Consider the following 19,261-nt stretch of genomic DNA (forward strand, 5'->3'; position numbering starts at 1 on the left):
GTCAGCTTCATTCCTGATGTTCACTGGAGTTCTATTTGTTTTAATTCTATAGTATTAAAATAAGAAGACCTTGCATAAGGACTCCTGTCTTTATCCTTGTTATGTCTACTCCTTCAAATATTTTCTTTTGAATTTTCTTGTTCATAGTCAAATTATGAAGGGAAAAGTTATAGGTATAAGTGAGGACCATAATATCACTGCGCAGCATAAGAGTTTCAAAATTATTTTTTGTCCATCTTGTCAAAGGAACAAAACTTGTCTGGAGATGAAGAGACAGATGATGATGAAGAAGAAGAAGAGGAGGAAGAAGAAGAACTAGAAGAAGAAGAACTAGAAGAAGAAGAAGAACTAGAAGAAGAAGAAGAAGAAGAAGAGGGAGAAGAAGAGGAAGAAGAGGAAGAAGCAGTGGAAGCAGAAAAAAGAGAAAAAGAGGAGGAAATGGAGGAAAAATATGAAAAAAAGAAACATCATAGTAAAATACCTGAGGGAGAGAAAAACAGTAATACCACACTGGAAAATGTAGAGGTAAATGCACAAATCCCATTTAAATTATTGTTGTACTGTGAAGAGTTTAGCTCTACAGCTTACTTTAATATATGTGTAGCTGTCTTGGAAATGCAAAGTTGTTTGGCATGGTTTTGGAAGAGGGAGGAACGCATATATGGATGTTACTATTTTTTTTAACAAGTATGGAAGTAGAGATGTCATTGTTTTGTTTCTTTACAGAGAGAAGAGACTACTCACACTGTCATTCAGCAAGGTAAGAACTCAGTTCTTTAGAACTGGACCATTACAGACTTTGTAAAAACAAATGAAAATTTTTGAATGATAAAACTTTTCTAAAGTATCTGTTATATAAATGCTAAATAATACAGTTATTGTCATTATTTGGTAAAGCAGTGCTTGAGAGATGAAATTTGCAAGTCAAAAACATTACTAATTTTTAATAATTTGAAAGAAAAAATATCTATTTTCAGCTATGTATTGAGAGAAGTCCATGAGAGAGACTTTCTCGTAGCAGGACTATGCTTCACTTACTAAGATCAGTTCTAGTGACAAACTAATAGCAGTTGGGCTATCTGTCAAGCAGCTTCTCTAAGTCCTATATTTCTTCAACAGAGAAGCCTTTTCCCTCCCTTTCAGCTGACATTGCCTTATTACTATCACAAATAATCTATTTTAGATGAAACACAGTAATTCCTGAACACTGTTCAGAAATGCCAAAGATGTGATCCTAGATGTTGCTTGTAGTTTTGATGACAGTTTGAGTGAATTATATATTCTTTCAGAAAAGCTAAGGGGTGCATCAGTGAGCTCTATGTAAGACAGGCCAAAAATACTTCTTTATTTTAGAAATTCTAAAACAAGCTATAATTCATCTAAAAGAAAAAAAAAAGAATATGGTATAAAATAAAAGACCACTCCCTTTAGTAATGGAGAAGCTATGTCATTTGTCTCCAATATTATAAAGGAAATAGCTTGTCCAGAATAGATCCTTAAAAAATTTTCCATCGTCCAATGATTTGGAAGTATTAATACTAAATCTTAAATTTATATCATTCCTGCAAGGAGTATAGGAAAATTTAAACACATGAGCATCAACCCAGATGGAAAGCTTTTCCTTTCCCAGAATTGTTTCTGTGGAATAAAGATTCATGCCGAACCACAACTTTTGCTCTAAAAGCCAGCTTTTCCAAATTAGGATATACTTTCAAAATTAGTGTGCAAGACATTCTGTCTTCTATCAACAACAGGAAACTATGAGTGTCCTAGTCAAAACATTTTGTATCTTCCCATTGCCCTAAGTGTTCTGTTCTTGAAAATCAAGCATCTGGAGAATACTATAGGGGGCACTATAAATACAGATGGAAAAAAAAATAAATAAAAAAAACTCTTGTCAGGATTTGGCTGGGCATCAAGTTGAACTGAATATTCTGATTGCTTTTTTTTTTTAAGATCCACACTTTATTTACTGACTTCTACTTTAAAAATATTTTGAAGAACATTTTTTTCTGTTCCTCTTTGCAAGAATCAGAATGAAGTTAATATAAAGATTTGTATTGTTATAGAGGAGGAAAACACTGACACTCACACTGTGAACAATTCTTCAGAGAACACTGATGACAGAATAGCTGGAAGAATAGTTGGGAGAAAAAAGGTATGTAGTCTAGTTTTTCCTTCTAATTTCACTGGTGACCAAGAAGGCAGTCACTTACTGAAACTGAAGAAAATATCAAAATTTACTTGATCTGCATAAACATTTGAACTGCTGAGCAACTCCTTCCTTCTATACAAAATTATAATTTATTTTGTGATATTCCTATATGTAAAGGTTGCTGTGGAAGAGTGCACATTATTGTGCACTATCCATGCATTTTGTGAATCAAAATGAACCAGTTTGTGATTCTGGTATTAGAAACTTGTCTGTTCAACATGTATAGCAACATTTTTCTAACAGAGACTGTCAGACATGTAGATTGATGAGTATTTCAGAATTCCACTCTTTTCCTTTGAAATTGCAGAGTGCCATATAATTTTAGATGTGCCACATACTTCCGGACTATCTGATTCCAAAAAGTAGATGAAAGATAGGTTCACTTAAGGGAACAAGAGGAAAAATCCATATGGAAAGCATCAAAAGCCATTATAATGTTAATGGAACTATGTGGCAGAATGTTGGGATATTGCCTACAGAGGTATCTAAATGTCATAGTAGTGTGACAAACTGTGGCATAAATCATGATTTTACAAGGTTGTTCGGATCTGATCCAGGAATAATCCGCTGTAGTAGATAATCTCTTTAGTTTAATATAATTTCAGAGTATATCAACATTCAATTAAAAATAGCTGCCATATGGGAAAAGACCAGATTTCTCATCTCTTAATATGTCTGAAGGTGAGACTGCAGCTACAAGCTGCTCTCTCCATCAGATTTTCTCTTCTTTGACTGTTCATTACAGTGCCTTTAATGTAACAGAGAGTGGACCAGAAGGTCAATGGCTAAGTCTTTTGGGGGAAGGAACAAAGATGTGAATTGTTCAGTGGCAAAGAAAAAAACCCTCATTTCAGAAATGTACAGTTCTACTGCCAGATCATCTACTGCTAATGATCTATTAGCGCTGTGTGGCGTCGCTTCAGGTGGTAGGAGCAAACATGTGCCTTACATGTGACCAACAGACATTCTTCTCATGCAACTCAAATTACATGTACCCATCACCCACAAAACATGAACTGAGCTGTGTGCATGCTCAGCACATATCTATGTGTGTGCCTGTCATACCAGCAGCAGCCATTTGTGACCTAACTGGACACAAGGAGTAAGACAGGGACACATGACTGTTCAAGTCGCTACCTTGAGTTAGGAGAAGAGAGCATTTGCAAAGTGATGTGAGAATAGACAGGAATACACACACTCAAATATATATTAAAAAAATGTTACAAATTTAGCCAGAACAAAATGCCTCTAAGGATGGCAGAATTCACACTGACTTTGGTGTACCTCTTCTATTCACAAAAGTCTAAAATCTCCTTCCAAAATAGAAACAATAAAGAAAAATACAGCAACATACCTGGAAAATGACACACAATAATACAGAGTGAAGGGCAAAAGAGAGCAGCCCGTTTACGTAGAATCATAGAATCAGTAAGGTTGGAAGGGACCTCTGGAGATCATCTAGTCCAACCCCCCTGCTCAGCAGGGTCACCTACAGCATGTTAGACAGGGTTGCATCCAGGCGGGCCTTGAAGATCTCCAGAGAAGGAGACTCCACAACCTCTCTGGGCAACCTGGTCCAGTGCTCTGTCACTCTCACAGGGAAGAAATTCCCCCTCACGGTCAGGCAGAACTTCCTGGGCTTCAGTTTCTGCTCATTGCCTCTTGTCCTGTCACATGGGACAACTGAAAAGAGTTTGTCCCTGTCCCCTTGACACCCTCCCTTCAGGTACTTGTACACATTGATAAGATCCCCCCTCAGGCTTCTCTTCCCCAGGCTGAAGAGGCCCAACTCTCGCAGCCATTCCTCGTAGGGCAGATGCTCCAGCCCTCTGATCATCTTCGTAGCCCTACGCTGGACTCTCTCCAGTGGCTCCATGTCTCTCTTGTCCTGGGAAGCCCAGAACTGGACACAGTACTGGAGATGAGGCCTCACTAGGGCTGAGTAGAGGGGCAGGATCACCTCCCTTAACCTGCTGGCAACACTTCCTAATGCAGCCCAAGATACCATTGGCCACAAGGGCACATTGCTGGATCATAGTCAACTTGTCGTCCACTAGGTCCTTCTCCACAGAGCTGCTGTCCAGAAGGTCAGCCCCCAGCTTGTACTGGTGCCTAGCGTTATTTTTCCCTAGGTGCAGGACTCTGCACTTGCCCTTGTTGAACCTCACCCACCTTGTTGTGGTATCTTCTGATTAAACATTAGATCATGTGAGGGAGAAATAATGTAAAGTTGAAAATAAAGCTAAATTCTATTTTATAAGAGGGAACATAAATGTAATAGTGGGCAAAACTAGAATGATGATTAACACAGCATTAGTATCTGTTTTAAGTATTGCTTTCTTACAGTAAAAGCAACTAACTGTTCTTGTGAAACTATAAAAGGTTAAGAGGCAATTTTATTACTATAATCTCTCATTAGACTGTAAAAATACTTAAAGATGTAATATGTTTCCCTTACTAAAAAAAGATTTCTGCTGTTGTATTGTGCTCTAATGAAGTTTTTACTAGGCAATTCTCTAAGACATCTATACATAGTAGAAAATTTTGCAATGAAAGAAATAACAACTGAATAAAAATAAATAAGGTATTACTATAATTAATTTTAAGGAAAACAACATTAGTTCTGGTGTTTTAAATAACTGCTTTTCCCAGAGTTTTTTCTATTGCTTTTAAAGAATAACCATAATATGCTTGACCTTTTAATATATAGAAGTCCTTTGATATAAAAAATAGATTATTTAAGGAATTTCAATTTATTAAAAAAATGATTATTTAGTTTATGTAACTGATGGCTGAATTACTTTGGCTTCTCCTAAAGACAAGTGTAAAAGTCAGTCTCCAAATTTCCATACATTGCTGTTATTAGCTTAATGAGAGTATTTTTGAACAATGAATGGCTACTATCTTTTCAAATGGGTTAGCAAGACTAGATAAAAACTTCAGTCTATTAAAATAAATCACAGTACTTTTGTCTGTAGAAACAAGCTAAAGCCAATTATTACCTGATAGTGTCTAGCATGCACACAAGAGAGAGTTTTTTAATCACATCGAGTTTTACTGAGGTGAAAAGTTAGGAGCTGATTCCTATGGGACATTATCTAGACAAGTTTTCCACCGTATTTCCCTCTAAAAGTAGCAGTTGAGCTAACTGACATAGTGTTTATTTCCAACATGCATTGATTTAAATAGTATATTGAGAAGTACCTCATATGAAATTTTTTACAGGTTTTGGATCCAAAGGCTTCTCATGCCAGACAGGCTGCTGTTTCCTATCAAAGCATCACTTTAACTTTGAGCATGTGTGTAGTCTCACTGACACAAAAATGTATTGTAATTAACTTTAATGGAACTACAGACGTGTTTAAAATGAAGTATACAAAGCATTTACTGCTTTGGGACTTTGCAGATCTTAGCCTATATTTTTGAATCTTGACTTAGATTCTTGTTTGAAAGAAACGCAAATAATTTTACATCACTTACATTATTTAGTAGAAAATGTACATTATGTAATTAGAGAAAATACAATTATTTTAACTTCTCTTATTCATTTGTTGTATTTTGCAACATTTAAGTTACAAATATTGCAGAAGTTTTTTTCATTAACATTTTTTTAAATGGTCATATTGTTTTGGAAAATGGTTTATTTTACCAAAGATAAATATGTGAGCCAAGTTGACTTTGGTATATACTAAAGACTTTACTTTTTTTTCCCCCTTTTTCAAATAATGAATTCTACAACTAACTGATTGGCACATGTTATTTATCTTTTCTTACTTCAGTTTTCCCTGTTTAAACGAAAGCCACTGACAGGCCAGAAGAATGTATGTAACAGCAAGGAAGATGGATCTGGAAAGCCATTCCAGAGTGAACAAGAAAAAGAAAAGGAAGATTTATCTGGTGAAGACAGTAAAGATGAAAATCAGAATCATACTATGGAGAATTCCAAGGAAACTGTAACTAACCAGGACAGAAAAATGAAATCTTCTACTTGTATAGTACTCTAACACTGTTATAATATGTAAGAAGGTGACAGTCTTAAAGCACATATTGCCATTAATACTTGAAAACAATTATGACTTACTAGAACTGCAGATGATAGCTTTTTTAACTGATTTGATTGCTGTGACTTTAAACATGAAGACCATTTTCTTGGTATTTATTGGTAATTTTAATAATTACAATTGATATGCTTATCCAAATCTTGCTGGAGTGCTGTGGCCTTAGCTGTTCAGTGTTGTAAAACAAAATATATTTTTTTATGTGAAAAGTTGGATACAGGCATTTCATGTTTTTTTGCTAAGTAACTTTATTATATGTTTCAGTGTACAGGGTACCACTTTCAGTGTGATACTAGTGCAAAACTATAAATATCTGCTGTAACATATTCTTTGGTTTAACAAACTAGGTGAGAATATTGGTTTGAATTCACAATTTAAAGAGGGTACATAGTTACTTAGAAACACCTATGCCTCTTTCTGTTTTGACTTAGAAAAATAGCAATAAAACTCAAAAGTATTTAACACCTAGGCCCTGATTCAATAAGTTACTTAAGTAATTTCATATGTGACAGTAGCTCTGTTAGAAATACACCTAACAGTGATGTAAATATTTACCTAAGTATCCTGCCAAATTAGGATTTGCAGAAACCTTTCATTTCTGAGAGATGCCGAATGCCTTCAGACCTGCTGGAATCAGTGCAAGCTGATGGGAATCGCACAGAATTGGTCCCAGTGACAGCTGGACATCCTTACTGTTGTTTCAGTTGTGTTCTAATCCCTCATTCTTTGAACACCCAAACCTTCGTCTCTCGTGAAGCTTGTATTATAGGAAAAGAATGTGATCATGTATAAAAAAACCTCCAAAGAAATTTATTTTTAAAAGAGATGTTGATGCCTATTTAAACAAGAAAAGTATTCTTTAGCATGAAGAATTAAATCGCCTCATGATCATTTTTCTGTGTTTCTCTTTTTAGCTTAAGAAAAAGGCTTAATTGCAACAGCTCACTTACTGCTGTTGTTTGTTTTCTACCTAAAGTTAAAATCCTTTGTGAAATTGAGATTAGTTATTATGGAATACATTGATATTACAAGCAGATCATTATGGGCTAAATATCCTTGGTTTTCTCAGGCAAGCTGGCTGTTCTTCAGATGAAGACTGAGCAGCAGGAGTATGACCCTCATTACCAGTAAAGATAAGCAGAATGTTTGATTTTAGAATTAGTCCAAGAAACAGAAGTGACAAATGCACTATTCTAATTACCAGTATTCCCTTCAAATAAGATTGGATTTCTGAAAATTCAGTCTAGATAAAGAAGAAATACAGACACATCTGCTTATGTCCCAACCAGGATAAATCTGATCTAAAGTCTGTTTGCCCCTTACTAAAATACACTTAGGTTTTATGAATACACAAGCTTAGCACTAAATATAAAATCAAGAATTTATGATAATCGGTGTACTTTTCAAAATACTTCACAAGGGACAGATGATTTTTACAGAAAACCTAGGAAAATGTTACTTAATTTCACTGACATATGAACACATTTTAATTTGCCTTTGGCCACGTTTTGCCTTTATCATTTTTTTCCCTAGTTTCAGAGTTGCTTAAGTTTTATATAACATAGTCACAAGTGTGCAGGGTTATATTTGACCCAGAAGTTTATCCATCTGAACACTCTGTCTCTAGAAGTATGGCAGGTGCCCAGATTCTTTCATGGGGCCGTCTCTTTGCTGCAGTAGGCATCATACTAAAAACCTTGATGACTGGGTCATCCTTTGCCAGAGTTAAGATCCTTTTGTTTTGATCTGTTATTTTCCTTGGGTTACTCTGAGTTCTGCAGATGAACTTTACATGAGCTATTTTTATTCTGCCAATGTGCGTTATATTTATGTGTTTTCCTATATTCTTGAATGCACATGTAGTTTCTGCTCTACTTGGACACTGTTGTGAATAGGAAAGAAGTGGAAAAAGGAGAAATAAACTAAATGGTATCCTCATTAATTTAAAGTTTTATGTTCTCTTTAAAAAGGAGGAGACTCAATCACAGAAGTTATTACCATAGTGAAAATGTCTTTATTCTAAATATGAGATGATTTAATGAAAAATGTTGCTTTAGAGTGAGAGTTTCCCTTAAAGCTAATGCTACAAAGATTACATACCTGATTATAAACTGATGTGCATCAATGCAGTTTCAGGGACTTCTATGTTTATTTGGTCTACGTACTTCGCTTAGGAGCAAATAAATCCATTTAATGTCTTCTTACATGCCTTCCTCAGTAATAAAAAAGAGTACAGTTACAAGTTCAAGCAAACAAGTTGCATGTTCATGTGTACTAAGTTAAGTCATTTTTTAACAAGTTCACAATTCATACAAGAAAAACCTAAGTTTATATATATATATGTGTGTGTGTGTGTGTGTGTGTGTGTGTGTATTAAAAGGCTTTCATCAACAGAATGATAGCAAAAGGTCCTCTGGTAGAAACATCTTTAGTATATTCTCCTGTAATTCATCTTACTTTTCCAGAGATAACTGTATCAATTCATATCTTTATTCCTAGATTTTGTAACCCTCTGTCATGCAACTGAAAATGTGCCTTAGAATTCATAGTTTTCTAAAATGTTACCTTCAGAATTTCCACTAGGTGGAGTTTGTGTTCTTCGAAGCTGTAGCTCTGGCATCCAGTCTCTGAAGCCAGCAACTTTCCTGCTCCTGGCCCCTGAAAAGCTGTTAAAGATATTCACTCTTTATCAAATCTTCTGATTCAAAATTCTCTGAAAACTTGTATATTTTTGCATTATTATCACTTTTTGCTTTAAGGTACTCTGATAAAGTTTTTATATAGGGTATTATATACGTGTATATATATATATATATATATATAAAGACAAACATGTAAGCACACAATCACTCATATATTTCTGAATGTATACACAGATGTTCAGAGTGGTCAAACCCTAATACATAAATTTAGGTATACACACTTGATCCAAAACGAACTGCTACTTTTGCATGTATATGTGTGTGTATATGTACATTGATACATATGTATGTGTGTGTGCCTATGAATGATCAAACATGTATACCAGAACTTTTGAAATTTCCATTCCATATATATATATATATATATATATATATATATGCATGTTTGCTGGTTTCAGAAGCACAGGATTCATTTATACATCTACCATCCCTACACAAGTTTAACAGAGAGAAGATATTCCCCAAAGGAATGTTGAATATTGTGGTAAGTTTCCAATTATACCAGTGGTGTTGGAGGAGTCACTGAAATAGAAGAAGAGAGAAGATTGTGTTTAGACAGTACTTTGTATTCCCAAAGATCATGATGATATGTCAAACAAAGTTTGTATAACTTTTTCCTTTCTTTTCCAGGAAACAGTTACATAATACGCAAACTCTGTCTAATCTTCGTCTCTAAGAAAGATTAAGTAATGCTATTAACATTAGGGTAGCTGAAGTCAATAGAATTATTGTCATAATTTTAAATCAATTTATGTCCTGATAATCGTCTACACAAGCTAATCTTATATGACTATTGATTAAGCATGAGCTCACTTAGAATGTACTCATGAATAAGAAATTCCCCTGTCCAGATTTTGAGAACTGGTTTTTGACATGTGGCATTTTCGACATTTATTTAATGTATCAAAAACTGCTTTTCAGACAGGAAGCACATTCTGTACTCAATTTCCATGGACAAATCTTTGCACAACATCAAAATCTACAAGTATTTCAAGACTTACCTTCTCAATATTATATTTTTGAGTAACATTGTCTAAATTATGTCCCTCCAAAACCTTTCTTGTACTAAGGAGATAATAAAAAATAAACCATAATTTAAATTTTATTATGAATTAGAACAGAAATTTTTGATTTATATTACTTAAAAGGAAATATATTTTACATATGGTACCCCTGGGGTCTATCATATTGTGGTACTCCTAGTGATAGATCTAACTGTTTGCCAAGATCAACAGTTATGGCCTATTCATTTTTTATAAGTATTTGTGTATCCCATCTTCTTACAGGCTATAAGGAAGGTTGAGCAGACCAAATTTTGCTTAACATCTTTCAGTTGCAAGTTAGAACAACTGGTTCTGTCCCTCAAACAAGTTCCCTCACTCAGTACCGCAGATGAGTTTTGGAGTGTTATATGTGCATGTGTGCGTAGTCAGGTACTAATTCTGTGCAAGAGCTCTGTCGATAGTGGTGAGAACTGGAGAAATTAATGCTTTGATAGTAGGCCTACTTTGCTCAGTTTCTTGTATAGATGAAGCCTCAGTCAAACTTCCGCCTGCTTTCCTTCTAAGGCTGTGTTGAAATTACATTTTAATGTTGCAAGATAATTACCAGTCTTCTTTTTCAAGACCAGATAGTAATGACTCAACAGGAACACTGCAAAATCTGTATCTAGCTAAATTTGTTGGTCCTTTTCTACACAAAGAATTTGTTCATCTTCAAAACCATTCTCAGTTTATATGGAAAGTTTAGACACAGCTATTTCCAGTCAAATTCATCAAAAGCTGAAGAGAGATTATCAGTAAAAATTTTAAGAGATGCTAAAGGAGTTTAAAAAATTTTTAAAACCATAGAACTTCTTGTTCTTCAATATATCTGTTTATTAAATGTTAAACTATGTATCTGCTGATATACCACATCCTGTCCTCAGAAATGCTATGCATCAGTCAGTATCCAGTGGAGAATCCAGTATTTCCCCCCTGCCAAAACATTTCTGGTTTGATCACTACCTAAGAAACTCCACGAACACAATATATACACCCCAGCACATGGAATTGGGAAAGGTGACTGATGTTCCCGAAGACTTGCTATGTACGTATGAACTATGACTGACCCTGACTTTCAAGCTGAAATTTTCCACAGCATATTTTTGGTTAGTGGAGAAATTGAGCTGGTCTAGCCATCATCTTTATGCCATTGCAGGAAGGGAGGGTGTAAGGCCCCCAGTAAGTGGGAAGGCCCAAGAAGACTCATTGGGGGAGCACAGAAGTACTCTCCGATGGAAACACAGGCAGAGCGTGCAGACCTGAAGACATTTCATTGCCCTGAAAAATGTTATTTCTATAGCCAGGTCAGTGGATTCTTACACATTTCTGTCAAGGACTGTATCATTAACATTTAGGTCTTATTGAAGAAAGAAAATTATTAGGATATTGCTTCAGGTTATTGCTGCACCTAAAATCAGTATTTTGAGTAACAGAGGTAATTATCAGTCTATAGAACAGGAATTTCCATAGATCTAATTTTTATCCAGTGATCAAGACAAAAGCCTGCTTGTAGGTTGGCCTCTAGTCTTTCCTCTCTCTTTTATCTTATGAAAATCAGCTTTCTGCGTCTCCTTCTGTTTGTTAGAAAAAAAATGAATATATCATTTAAAGAGTGCAAAATGAGTGTAGTGGAGATGCAATGATGTTTCTTGAAAACAGCACTGAAGGAAGCATCTACCCTGTGTGAACTGAAGCACATGTGCTGGCAGTGGGTTTCACAGGCATTTGCTGACAGCAGCAGCATGGTAAGATTGAGGAATCTTGCATTTCATTCCCAAGACCATGCTCTACCTGACACACGTCCATCTGCACCTCTGATCATATCTTCCCGAGACTCTTTTTTTGCCTGTTTTCTCTGCTCACCTCCAGTTCCTCATCTCAGCAGCGCCCACACCAGAACCTCTCTTCCTTCCCCTTATCTCCCTTGGTCAATCTCAATCTTTTTTTCACGTTCAGCCTCCCCTTTCTGGACTCTCTGTCAGAGTTTCAGAAGCTTCCTCACACCAGAGTGCACCCAGCTGCCCTGCGATGCCCCCAGAGCGGGATGCTAAGAGAGACCCAGTGTCCTCAGAAAGGTCATGTGCAACACAGGCTGCCATCCAGAGCATTCAGAGCAAAAGGCTTCCACCCTAGGCTGGAAAGAAGGTCTAATAACAGCAAACATCGACCAACATGAATAAGTATTCCTAACTGTTGCTGCCAACAGACATCATAAATCATTCATAAACTTTCAAGCGTTACAAGAATTAGACTGTATTATGTTTTTAACTCTTTCAGAGCTGTCCTTCTTCCTGAGGACATTAACATGAGTAGCTTTAGGTGTCAGAGCATCCTCATTCAGCAAGATCATTCTCCTGGATAAAAACACCAGTGCAGTTGTTTCCTGGATTGGGCCCCCAGTTTGTCATCCTCTCGTCATGACTAATCGCATCTCAGCTGGGGCTTCCAAAACCTAATTACATGCAGCTGTCTTGTTGGGGTTTTTTTAATCATTCTTTTACCATTTGGAGGAAAACTTTAATCAGATTGTTAAATGTTGTTAGTAATTTTACTTTAATAAATTTCTATCTTCCCTCAAAAGCTTTATTTTATTTTCACTGTAATTACAGTAAAGCTCCAGCATTTCTGATACAGACTAATGAAGTTATACCTCTGAACCTCTATTAAAAATAGCATGAAAGAGAAAGTATGTGCTTAAATTAACTCCTAAGCATAGTAAGAGTAGATCTTTCAGTTTCCAAAAAGCACTTAAGCTTTTTGTCTAACTATGTATTAAACTGAGACTCCTTTCCTCCTATGCTGGTTAATTTGAATTTTTAAAATATAATGTTATTTGATCTGCAACTGCATTTAATTTACCTCTAGACAGTCAAAAACTGTGAATCTTCAGTGAGAAGCATGATGCTTATTTCTTGCATAAGGCTAGTAGTCACTGGAACTCCAAATAACCACATCTAAATATTTGGAATTTTTTCTGTAACTATTTGAAAGTTAAACTGGGAAGAAAAAATGATGAAGGCTATGCTTTCAAATTCAATAAATTTGATATTCATTTAATACATCCCCAGTATCAAATGGTTTCTCCTATTTAAAGTTCTCTTTAAAAAAGTACTGTACAAAAATGTAATTTCTGATACTTCCAAAAAGTTTCTTGTTCCATTTATTAAAGCTGCCTTGGTCTTGTCCTTCAAATTCCTCATCTTTCTGCAATTTTACATAGCTATCATTCTAACAAAGATGTAAAGTAAGAGACTCATCACACATTACCTGTAAACTCCAGAGAAAAATCACATCTGAGTGAATGCACCTCTTAGTACTGCTATGTTTCAAGCCTAATTTCTGCCAGTCCAACAAGGATACATTCACATTGTTAGTGATGTTCACTCTTGCATCTAAATTTGAGCTGTAGCTCACAGACTAGCTAAACTCTTGAACCTCTTGCCGTCCTCAGTGCACCGAGAACACTCCAGGAGCTGGATGATAGAGCAAAAACCGCATCCCAGCAGATTTCCTGTACAACACAGGTAGTAAGCCTTGCAGAAACCCTTACAGCCAAGATGTAGTAAAAAACAGCTTGAAATCCCTTGCAGTTAACCCGTTTGAATGGAAGGAACTGCATCTACACAATCAAGAGCAACAAAAATGCAGCTAAAGATGTTCTTGCTTGCTGTGACTCGAATTGGATACGTGTCTATACGCTAACGTAGACACCATAGCAGCAGTTGACTGCTTGTACCTGCTAGTGACAACTGAGCTTCTTACGTTGAGGGGCTAAACAGACCAGAAGGGCTGTCACTACCACCCAGTTTTTGTACTGTGGTAATACAATTTTAAATGACTGGAAAAGGCTGTTCAAGGGAGTTGCTGGGACCTCTGCAATTTTGAGTCTTTCAGGACAACTGATGGAGAAGGTGCAGCTGCATCAAGATTTTGGCTGGCAGCAGCTTCTTTCACAACGCTACCATTGAACAGACCCTCTGTTCTGAGGAAGGACATCTCAGCGAAGGCCAGCATTCTGGAAATGTGTAAGTTAAAGGACAAACATCAACAGAAAAGAAGAGGTAAAGCGATCCACTAAGATCTGCTTCAGCTACTTCCATCGTTCTAGCACATTCCCATCCCGAACTTTTGCCAGAGCCTTGCAGTACAGAGAAACTATAAAGATTATCACAATTTATTACAGATTTCTAACAGTTTACTTTGATATTTTCTACACTATCTGTGCCAATAATAATAGCCTAAAGCAATCCTTTTGCCGCCTTCTTCTTTTTTTCAAACTGAGCAATGTTGGTCTTTTTAATCTTTCATCACATGAAAAATTTATTCTTTCCTTAGGCTATTAAACTGTAATGGCTCAGATGATAATGGTTTAGTTTTTGTGACTTTTTTTTTTTAAAAAAAAAGGTAATAAAGGTAATAAAACAAAATATTGAAGACTAGCAGAAAGAGTCAGGCTGCATCTGCATCAGCCAGAGCATGATGCAATGGGAGAACAGAAGACTTGGTACTGAGGACCCTATATCAGGTATTTTACTTAAGGTGAGCTCTGAGCTGGTCCCATGCGTGAATGCCTATTAGCAGCTACAACACAGCAGGTGAGCTCCTGGTGCCCATATTTCAGCCTCATGCACCAAGCTCAGTAAGCGGGTTCATGTCGGTAGATGTACTTCACATGCTCTCCTGAGCCAGATGGAAACTCTGACTCGAAGAAAATGCTTTGGAGAAATCCCCCAATCACTGCATCCAGACAGATTTTTTTTATTACAATTACTAACATGACTCTATTTCTTTCTTGGGCCACTTTGGTGTATTGAGCCTCAAAGGCTGCCCAAGTTGGTGCCTCTTCTTATTTGGTTTCCAAATTCGCACTTCCCCGGAGATGACTATCCTTCCTCTGAAAATTAGCATCATTATTTCTAAAGAAATAATCCTTTGCTTACTAGACAGTATTTCCCCATTTGTCTGTGCTTTGTTGCAAATATTGCAGCAGATGGCTCCCCAGAAATACCTTTTGGATAACTCCCCCCTTACCACCTTGGCCTGTAAACTCTTTACACGCAGCACAGCAGCTGGGGCCAGTGCTTTACCACACCTTCAGCACTTTAGAGCACACATTAGATGCTTCCTCTCTAAGGTAGAAAAAAAGAAAAATTACTTAAGTCCAGCTGTAGTCAAGCTGCCATGTTGGCAGGTCTTCAGCTTTAACCATAAATTTTGCAACATTGAGTGCTCTGCCTAAAGCCCTTGCTTCTGCAGGCCAGGAGTGATTAGTGAATTTGCTTTCATCTGGAAGGGGAGGGGGGGGGGGGACAAAAAAAAAAAAAAAAAAAACAAAAAAAAAACTCTAGTCTTTGTGGTTATGGAAGAAAGCCTGAAAATGTAACCTGACAACACCCTAGCAGCTCAAAAAGTTAATGCTAAGTACAAGGACTTCCAAGTTTTTGCTTAGCTCATGACTTTTGAGGCTCTGACTCATGATTTCTGAGCGGTTCAGGTTGGCCATCCGCAAGCTGCTGAGCAGCCAGGGCAGCCGGTTCACCGTGACAAGCCGGGGCAGCTTCCCCCCAGCGCCGCCCCGCTCAGCGCGGAGCCGGGAGCCGCCCGCGGCGCCGCCGAGCGCGCAGCGGCAGCGGCGGGACGAGCCCCCGCGGGGCCCGAGGGCGGAGCGGGGCGGCCCCGGCGGCAGCAGAGAGGGGGGAGGCGGAGGAGGAGGAGTTTGCCGCGGAGCCCGGGAGCCCGCTCCGAGGATGTCTCCATCCCACTCCTCCTCCTCCTCCTCCTCCTCCTCCTCCTCCTTCTCCTCCTGCCTCTTTGCCGCGCAGCCGGGGAGGGCCGCGGCCGCCGCGCACCATGGGGAGCTGCTGGCTGCGCCTCGCCGCGCTGCTGGTCCTGGGCGCCTGCCGCAGCCTGGCGTACGAGGGTAGGGACGGGGCGGGACGGGGCGGCGGGGCAGGAGCCCCCGGCGGGGCGGGCGGCCGCGGGCAGCGCCGCCGCGGAGCCCGCTACCGCCGCCGGGCCGGGGGGCGGGGGGGTGAGCGCCGGCCTGGCCGCCCCGTCGTTGTGGGGCGGAGGGGTGAAGCGGGGCCGCGGCAGCCAGGCCGGGCGGGAGGAGCCCCCCGACGGGCGGCGGCGGCGGGCTGCGAGCGCGCCCGGGAAGGCAGCCGGGTGCGGAGCGGCGGTGCGCTGCGCGCCGCTAGCTGCTGCTTATTTTGGCCTGAAATAACCCAGGCGGCCGGCATCCTCCCCCCCCCCCCCCCCCCCCGCGCTTGCACATCTTCACGTGGGACGTGGTGATCTCCGTGCCCCTCTCCTGGCAAAATTACAGAGGGCAGAAAACTCCCCACCCCCATCAAAGATTGCTAAAGTCAGATAGCGCATCTGTGATGTCCGTCATGGAAAAGGTGGTGGGGGGCCGTGCGTGTGGCCGATCCGCCGGCCCCGGCTCAAGGACCTTGGTGCTTGAAGGTCTCTCACCAGGTCTTGCTGCCCATGTGTGTCTGGAGGTGGGCAAAGCAAATCTCGGTTTCCATAGTGGAAAACAACAGGGTAGATCTTGTTAGGCTCTTATGCTTCTAACAATTAAAGTCTGTGCTTATTCTTGTTTCACTTACAATTATTTGCTTGTGCCTTAGCAAAATTTGAAATAAATGGAAATTTAGGCCCATTTCCATGGCGAAAGGAAAGGCAGCTCCGCCTGTTCTTTGGAAACAGCCGTATCGTGTCAGATTAAGCTTTGCTGACTTGACAGATGTTGCAAGCAAAGCCGCTGTAAACTGGCATGCAGTGATAGTTTAACAGGTGTAGTCAATGAAGATCTGTGCCCAGAACAGCCTGCAAAGTAACTGGGTGCATTACTGTGGGTTAACAGTGGAAAAAAGCTCTAAAGAGGTAAGTGAGGTGTCTGATGCGGTTCCGAGCTGTGCGTACGGAGGATTATAGCTGTACGTATGGAGAATGCCTGTCTGTTGGCATTACCTGTGTTTGGTGTGCAGGAGTCGTTCCTGCTTATGTGATAGTTCCATCCAAGGGGAGGCATGAAATGGCATAAAGACTGTATTTCTGGGTGGAAGTTAGCTTTTTTTATTGGTGTTGGCATGCTTCAGTTAGCTGCTTTCCAGCATGAAAGATGCTGGAACATGTTTTTGTTCTTTCTTTACAAAACACTAAGGTATTGGACACACCATTTGCTAAATCAACAAAGACAACAGAAATTTCTGTCCTTGTGTTTCTGAGGACTGTTGTACTGCCAAGCTCTCTCTTATTTTCTTAGAAAGATGACTGAATGCTCTACTTTGCAGTTCATGTGAATGTTAGTCTTCAGTTAGTCTGCAGAGGATGCTAATATCCCGTACTGCTTTCTTCTTAAAAGGCCAAATGTAACTTCTATCTCAAAAATCCAATTTTCACCACAATAGACTGCTTGTTTCAGCTTGCACTCATTTGAAAGTCCATTTTTCCTCTTATGCTTAGTGGCAAAGACTCCAAGGAGTTTTTAAATCATTATCAGCTGTATTTGTAAACCCTACTACAGAGTTACAGTTCCATGATCCATTTCTTTTTCTTTCTTTTTTCTTCTTACTAGACAAAGTATGTAATATTCTTTCAAATCTTTAGTTTTAATATGAAAGCTAATGAAACTGTAGATAAGTATTTAATGGTACTGTGTTGAACTATAATTGTGCAGGTTAGGTAACAGTGCTATTAAGCAGACTAAAGTAGTGTCTTCTAAAAGATCTCTGTGGGATGCATGTGCATGTTCCCCTCTTGAATATAAATTACATTATGCATATACTTTAGTGAACTGTTGCTACCAAGAAGCTGACACTTGACCATTTGCCAAACAATCTATTTTGCATTTAGGCAAAAACTCTTATTTTTCAGTGGTAGATTGTAAATATCAGAAATAGTCTAATCAGTTCTTGAATTAATAAATCGGTAAAACTGAAGTTTTTAAGAGTGGAGCATTTATGGTCCATAACCTAAGTACCGTGATGAACAGGGTACTAAATAATTTAGGTGCCATAGGCAGGTTGCTGTGGAAAGTATTGGATGGTAGAGAGTAAAAATCAAGACAATATTCTCTCTGTGGAAATGTCATTGAATTATCTATCCCTTTGTGATTAGGGAAGGGCCTGAAAAATACCTGAATGTTTAAGAGCATTTGAAGCTGCTGCTGTATTATCTGCAAGTTGTAGTTTCAGATCTTGAAAGGATTCCCTTGATCTTTTTACCTTCTCCTCTATACAAAGCCTATGATACACTCTGATGAAATATCTCTGATGGCACCAGTAAGAGAAAGTCTGTTTGCTCTTCACAAACATTTTGGAGATGCACCTTTTGGAAGTTTAAAACAACAACAACAACAAAAAACCTTAAAACCTGTTCCCCCGGTTGGGAGAGGAGGGGAGAGAGAAAGGATGGATGGATGGATGCCTTCTGGTGACTCTTTCTGAGCAGATTCTGATCTTCCTTAGAGCTTCCCATCTTTTCCTTTACTGGTTTCCAAAGCTATGAAAAATCAATGTAGTTTCCCACTCTGTTGTCATCAGAGCTCTGCCTGAGCCCCTTCCAGTGATGCCAGCTGAGGGCACAGCTATACGTACATGTGGAAATCACTTGTTTGGTGCATTAGGTAAATGGAAATGCAATGAAGTGATGCTGTGTAGTGAAAGACTGTTGTACTTTGCACTTTTAGCAGATGGATATAAGGAAAAGCTACAAAATTAATGGCAAGTAATTATACAGCATTACAAAGAAATTGAAAATTTAATAGATTATTGGTGTGAATGGACTGGTGAATAGATCATGAACCTTACGAGAAATGCCATTAAGATCATTTAAAGGCTACCTCATGTATAGAACAACTATAAAAACTGTATAAGGTGTAATTTGCTGAAGAGTAGTATATACATGTGGTATATTCATAAACATGTACATAACTGAATTAAATATTTATGAATAGATGCAAGTCTGGCTTTTGCAGAGGGTAGCTCATCTCAAAGTTGTGCTGTTGTTGCTCAAGGGGGGCGTCTGCGGTGAGAGCCTTCAGTGCTGCAGCCAGGGAGAGAGATGTGCCTTGTCCAAGTGAGCTTATGTTGTTGATAGACAAAGAATAGGAGTAAAAAAAATATAAGAATGGAATATCTAAGATTGCTTAGAGTCATATGGCAGGCTTAAAAAGATCTGGCATTGCAGTTAATGTCTTGATTCCGCCTTAGAGCTCCTGTGTATTAACCTGGGCTG

The 19,261-nt window shown here is 38.7% G+C and overlaps 2 protein-coding genes across 7 annotated transcripts in view; both read left to right on the forward strand.

Annotated features, from left to right (window-relative positions):
• The window catches only part of RPGR (retinitis pigmentosa GTPase regulator), a 67,553-nt gene extending 59,067 nt beyond the window's left edge, over positions 1-8,486 (forward strand). For all 5 annotated transcript variants that reach the window (XM_062599875.1, XM_062599890.1, XM_062599884.1 and 2 more), the window contains 4 exons: positions 247-525; positions 727-760; positions 2,070-2,158; positions 5,995-8,486. In XM_062599875.1, the coding sequence (XP_062455859.1) occupies positions 247-525; positions 727-760; positions 2,070-2,158; positions 5,995-6,219 (627 nt within the window). In that variant the 3' untranslated portion in view covers positions 6,220-8,486. The remainder of the gene's footprint in view (positions 1-246; positions 526-726; positions 761-2,069; positions 2,159-5,994) is intronic.
• A 7,311-nt stretch (positions 8,487-15,797) lies between these two features.
• The window catches only part of SRPX (sushi repeat containing protein X-linked), a 44,952-nt gene continuing 41,488 nt past the window's right edge, over positions 15,798-19,261 (forward strand). For both annotated transcript variants that reach the window (XM_062574022.1, XM_062574031.1), the window contains exon 1: positions 15,798-15,938. In XM_062574022.1, coding sequence (XP_062430006.1) covers positions 15,869-15,938 — 70 coding nt within the window. In that variant the 5' untranslated portion in view covers positions 15,798-15,868. The remainder of the gene's footprint in view (positions 15,939-19,261) is intronic.

Source organism: Rhea pennata, chromosome 1, assembly GCF_028389875.1.
Source record: "Rhea pennata isolate bPtePen1 chromosome 1, bPtePen1.pri, whole genome shotgun sequence".
Classification (NCBI taxonomy): domain Eukaryota; kingdom Metazoa; phylum Chordata; class Aves; order Rheiformes; family Rheidae; genus Rhea; species Rhea pennata.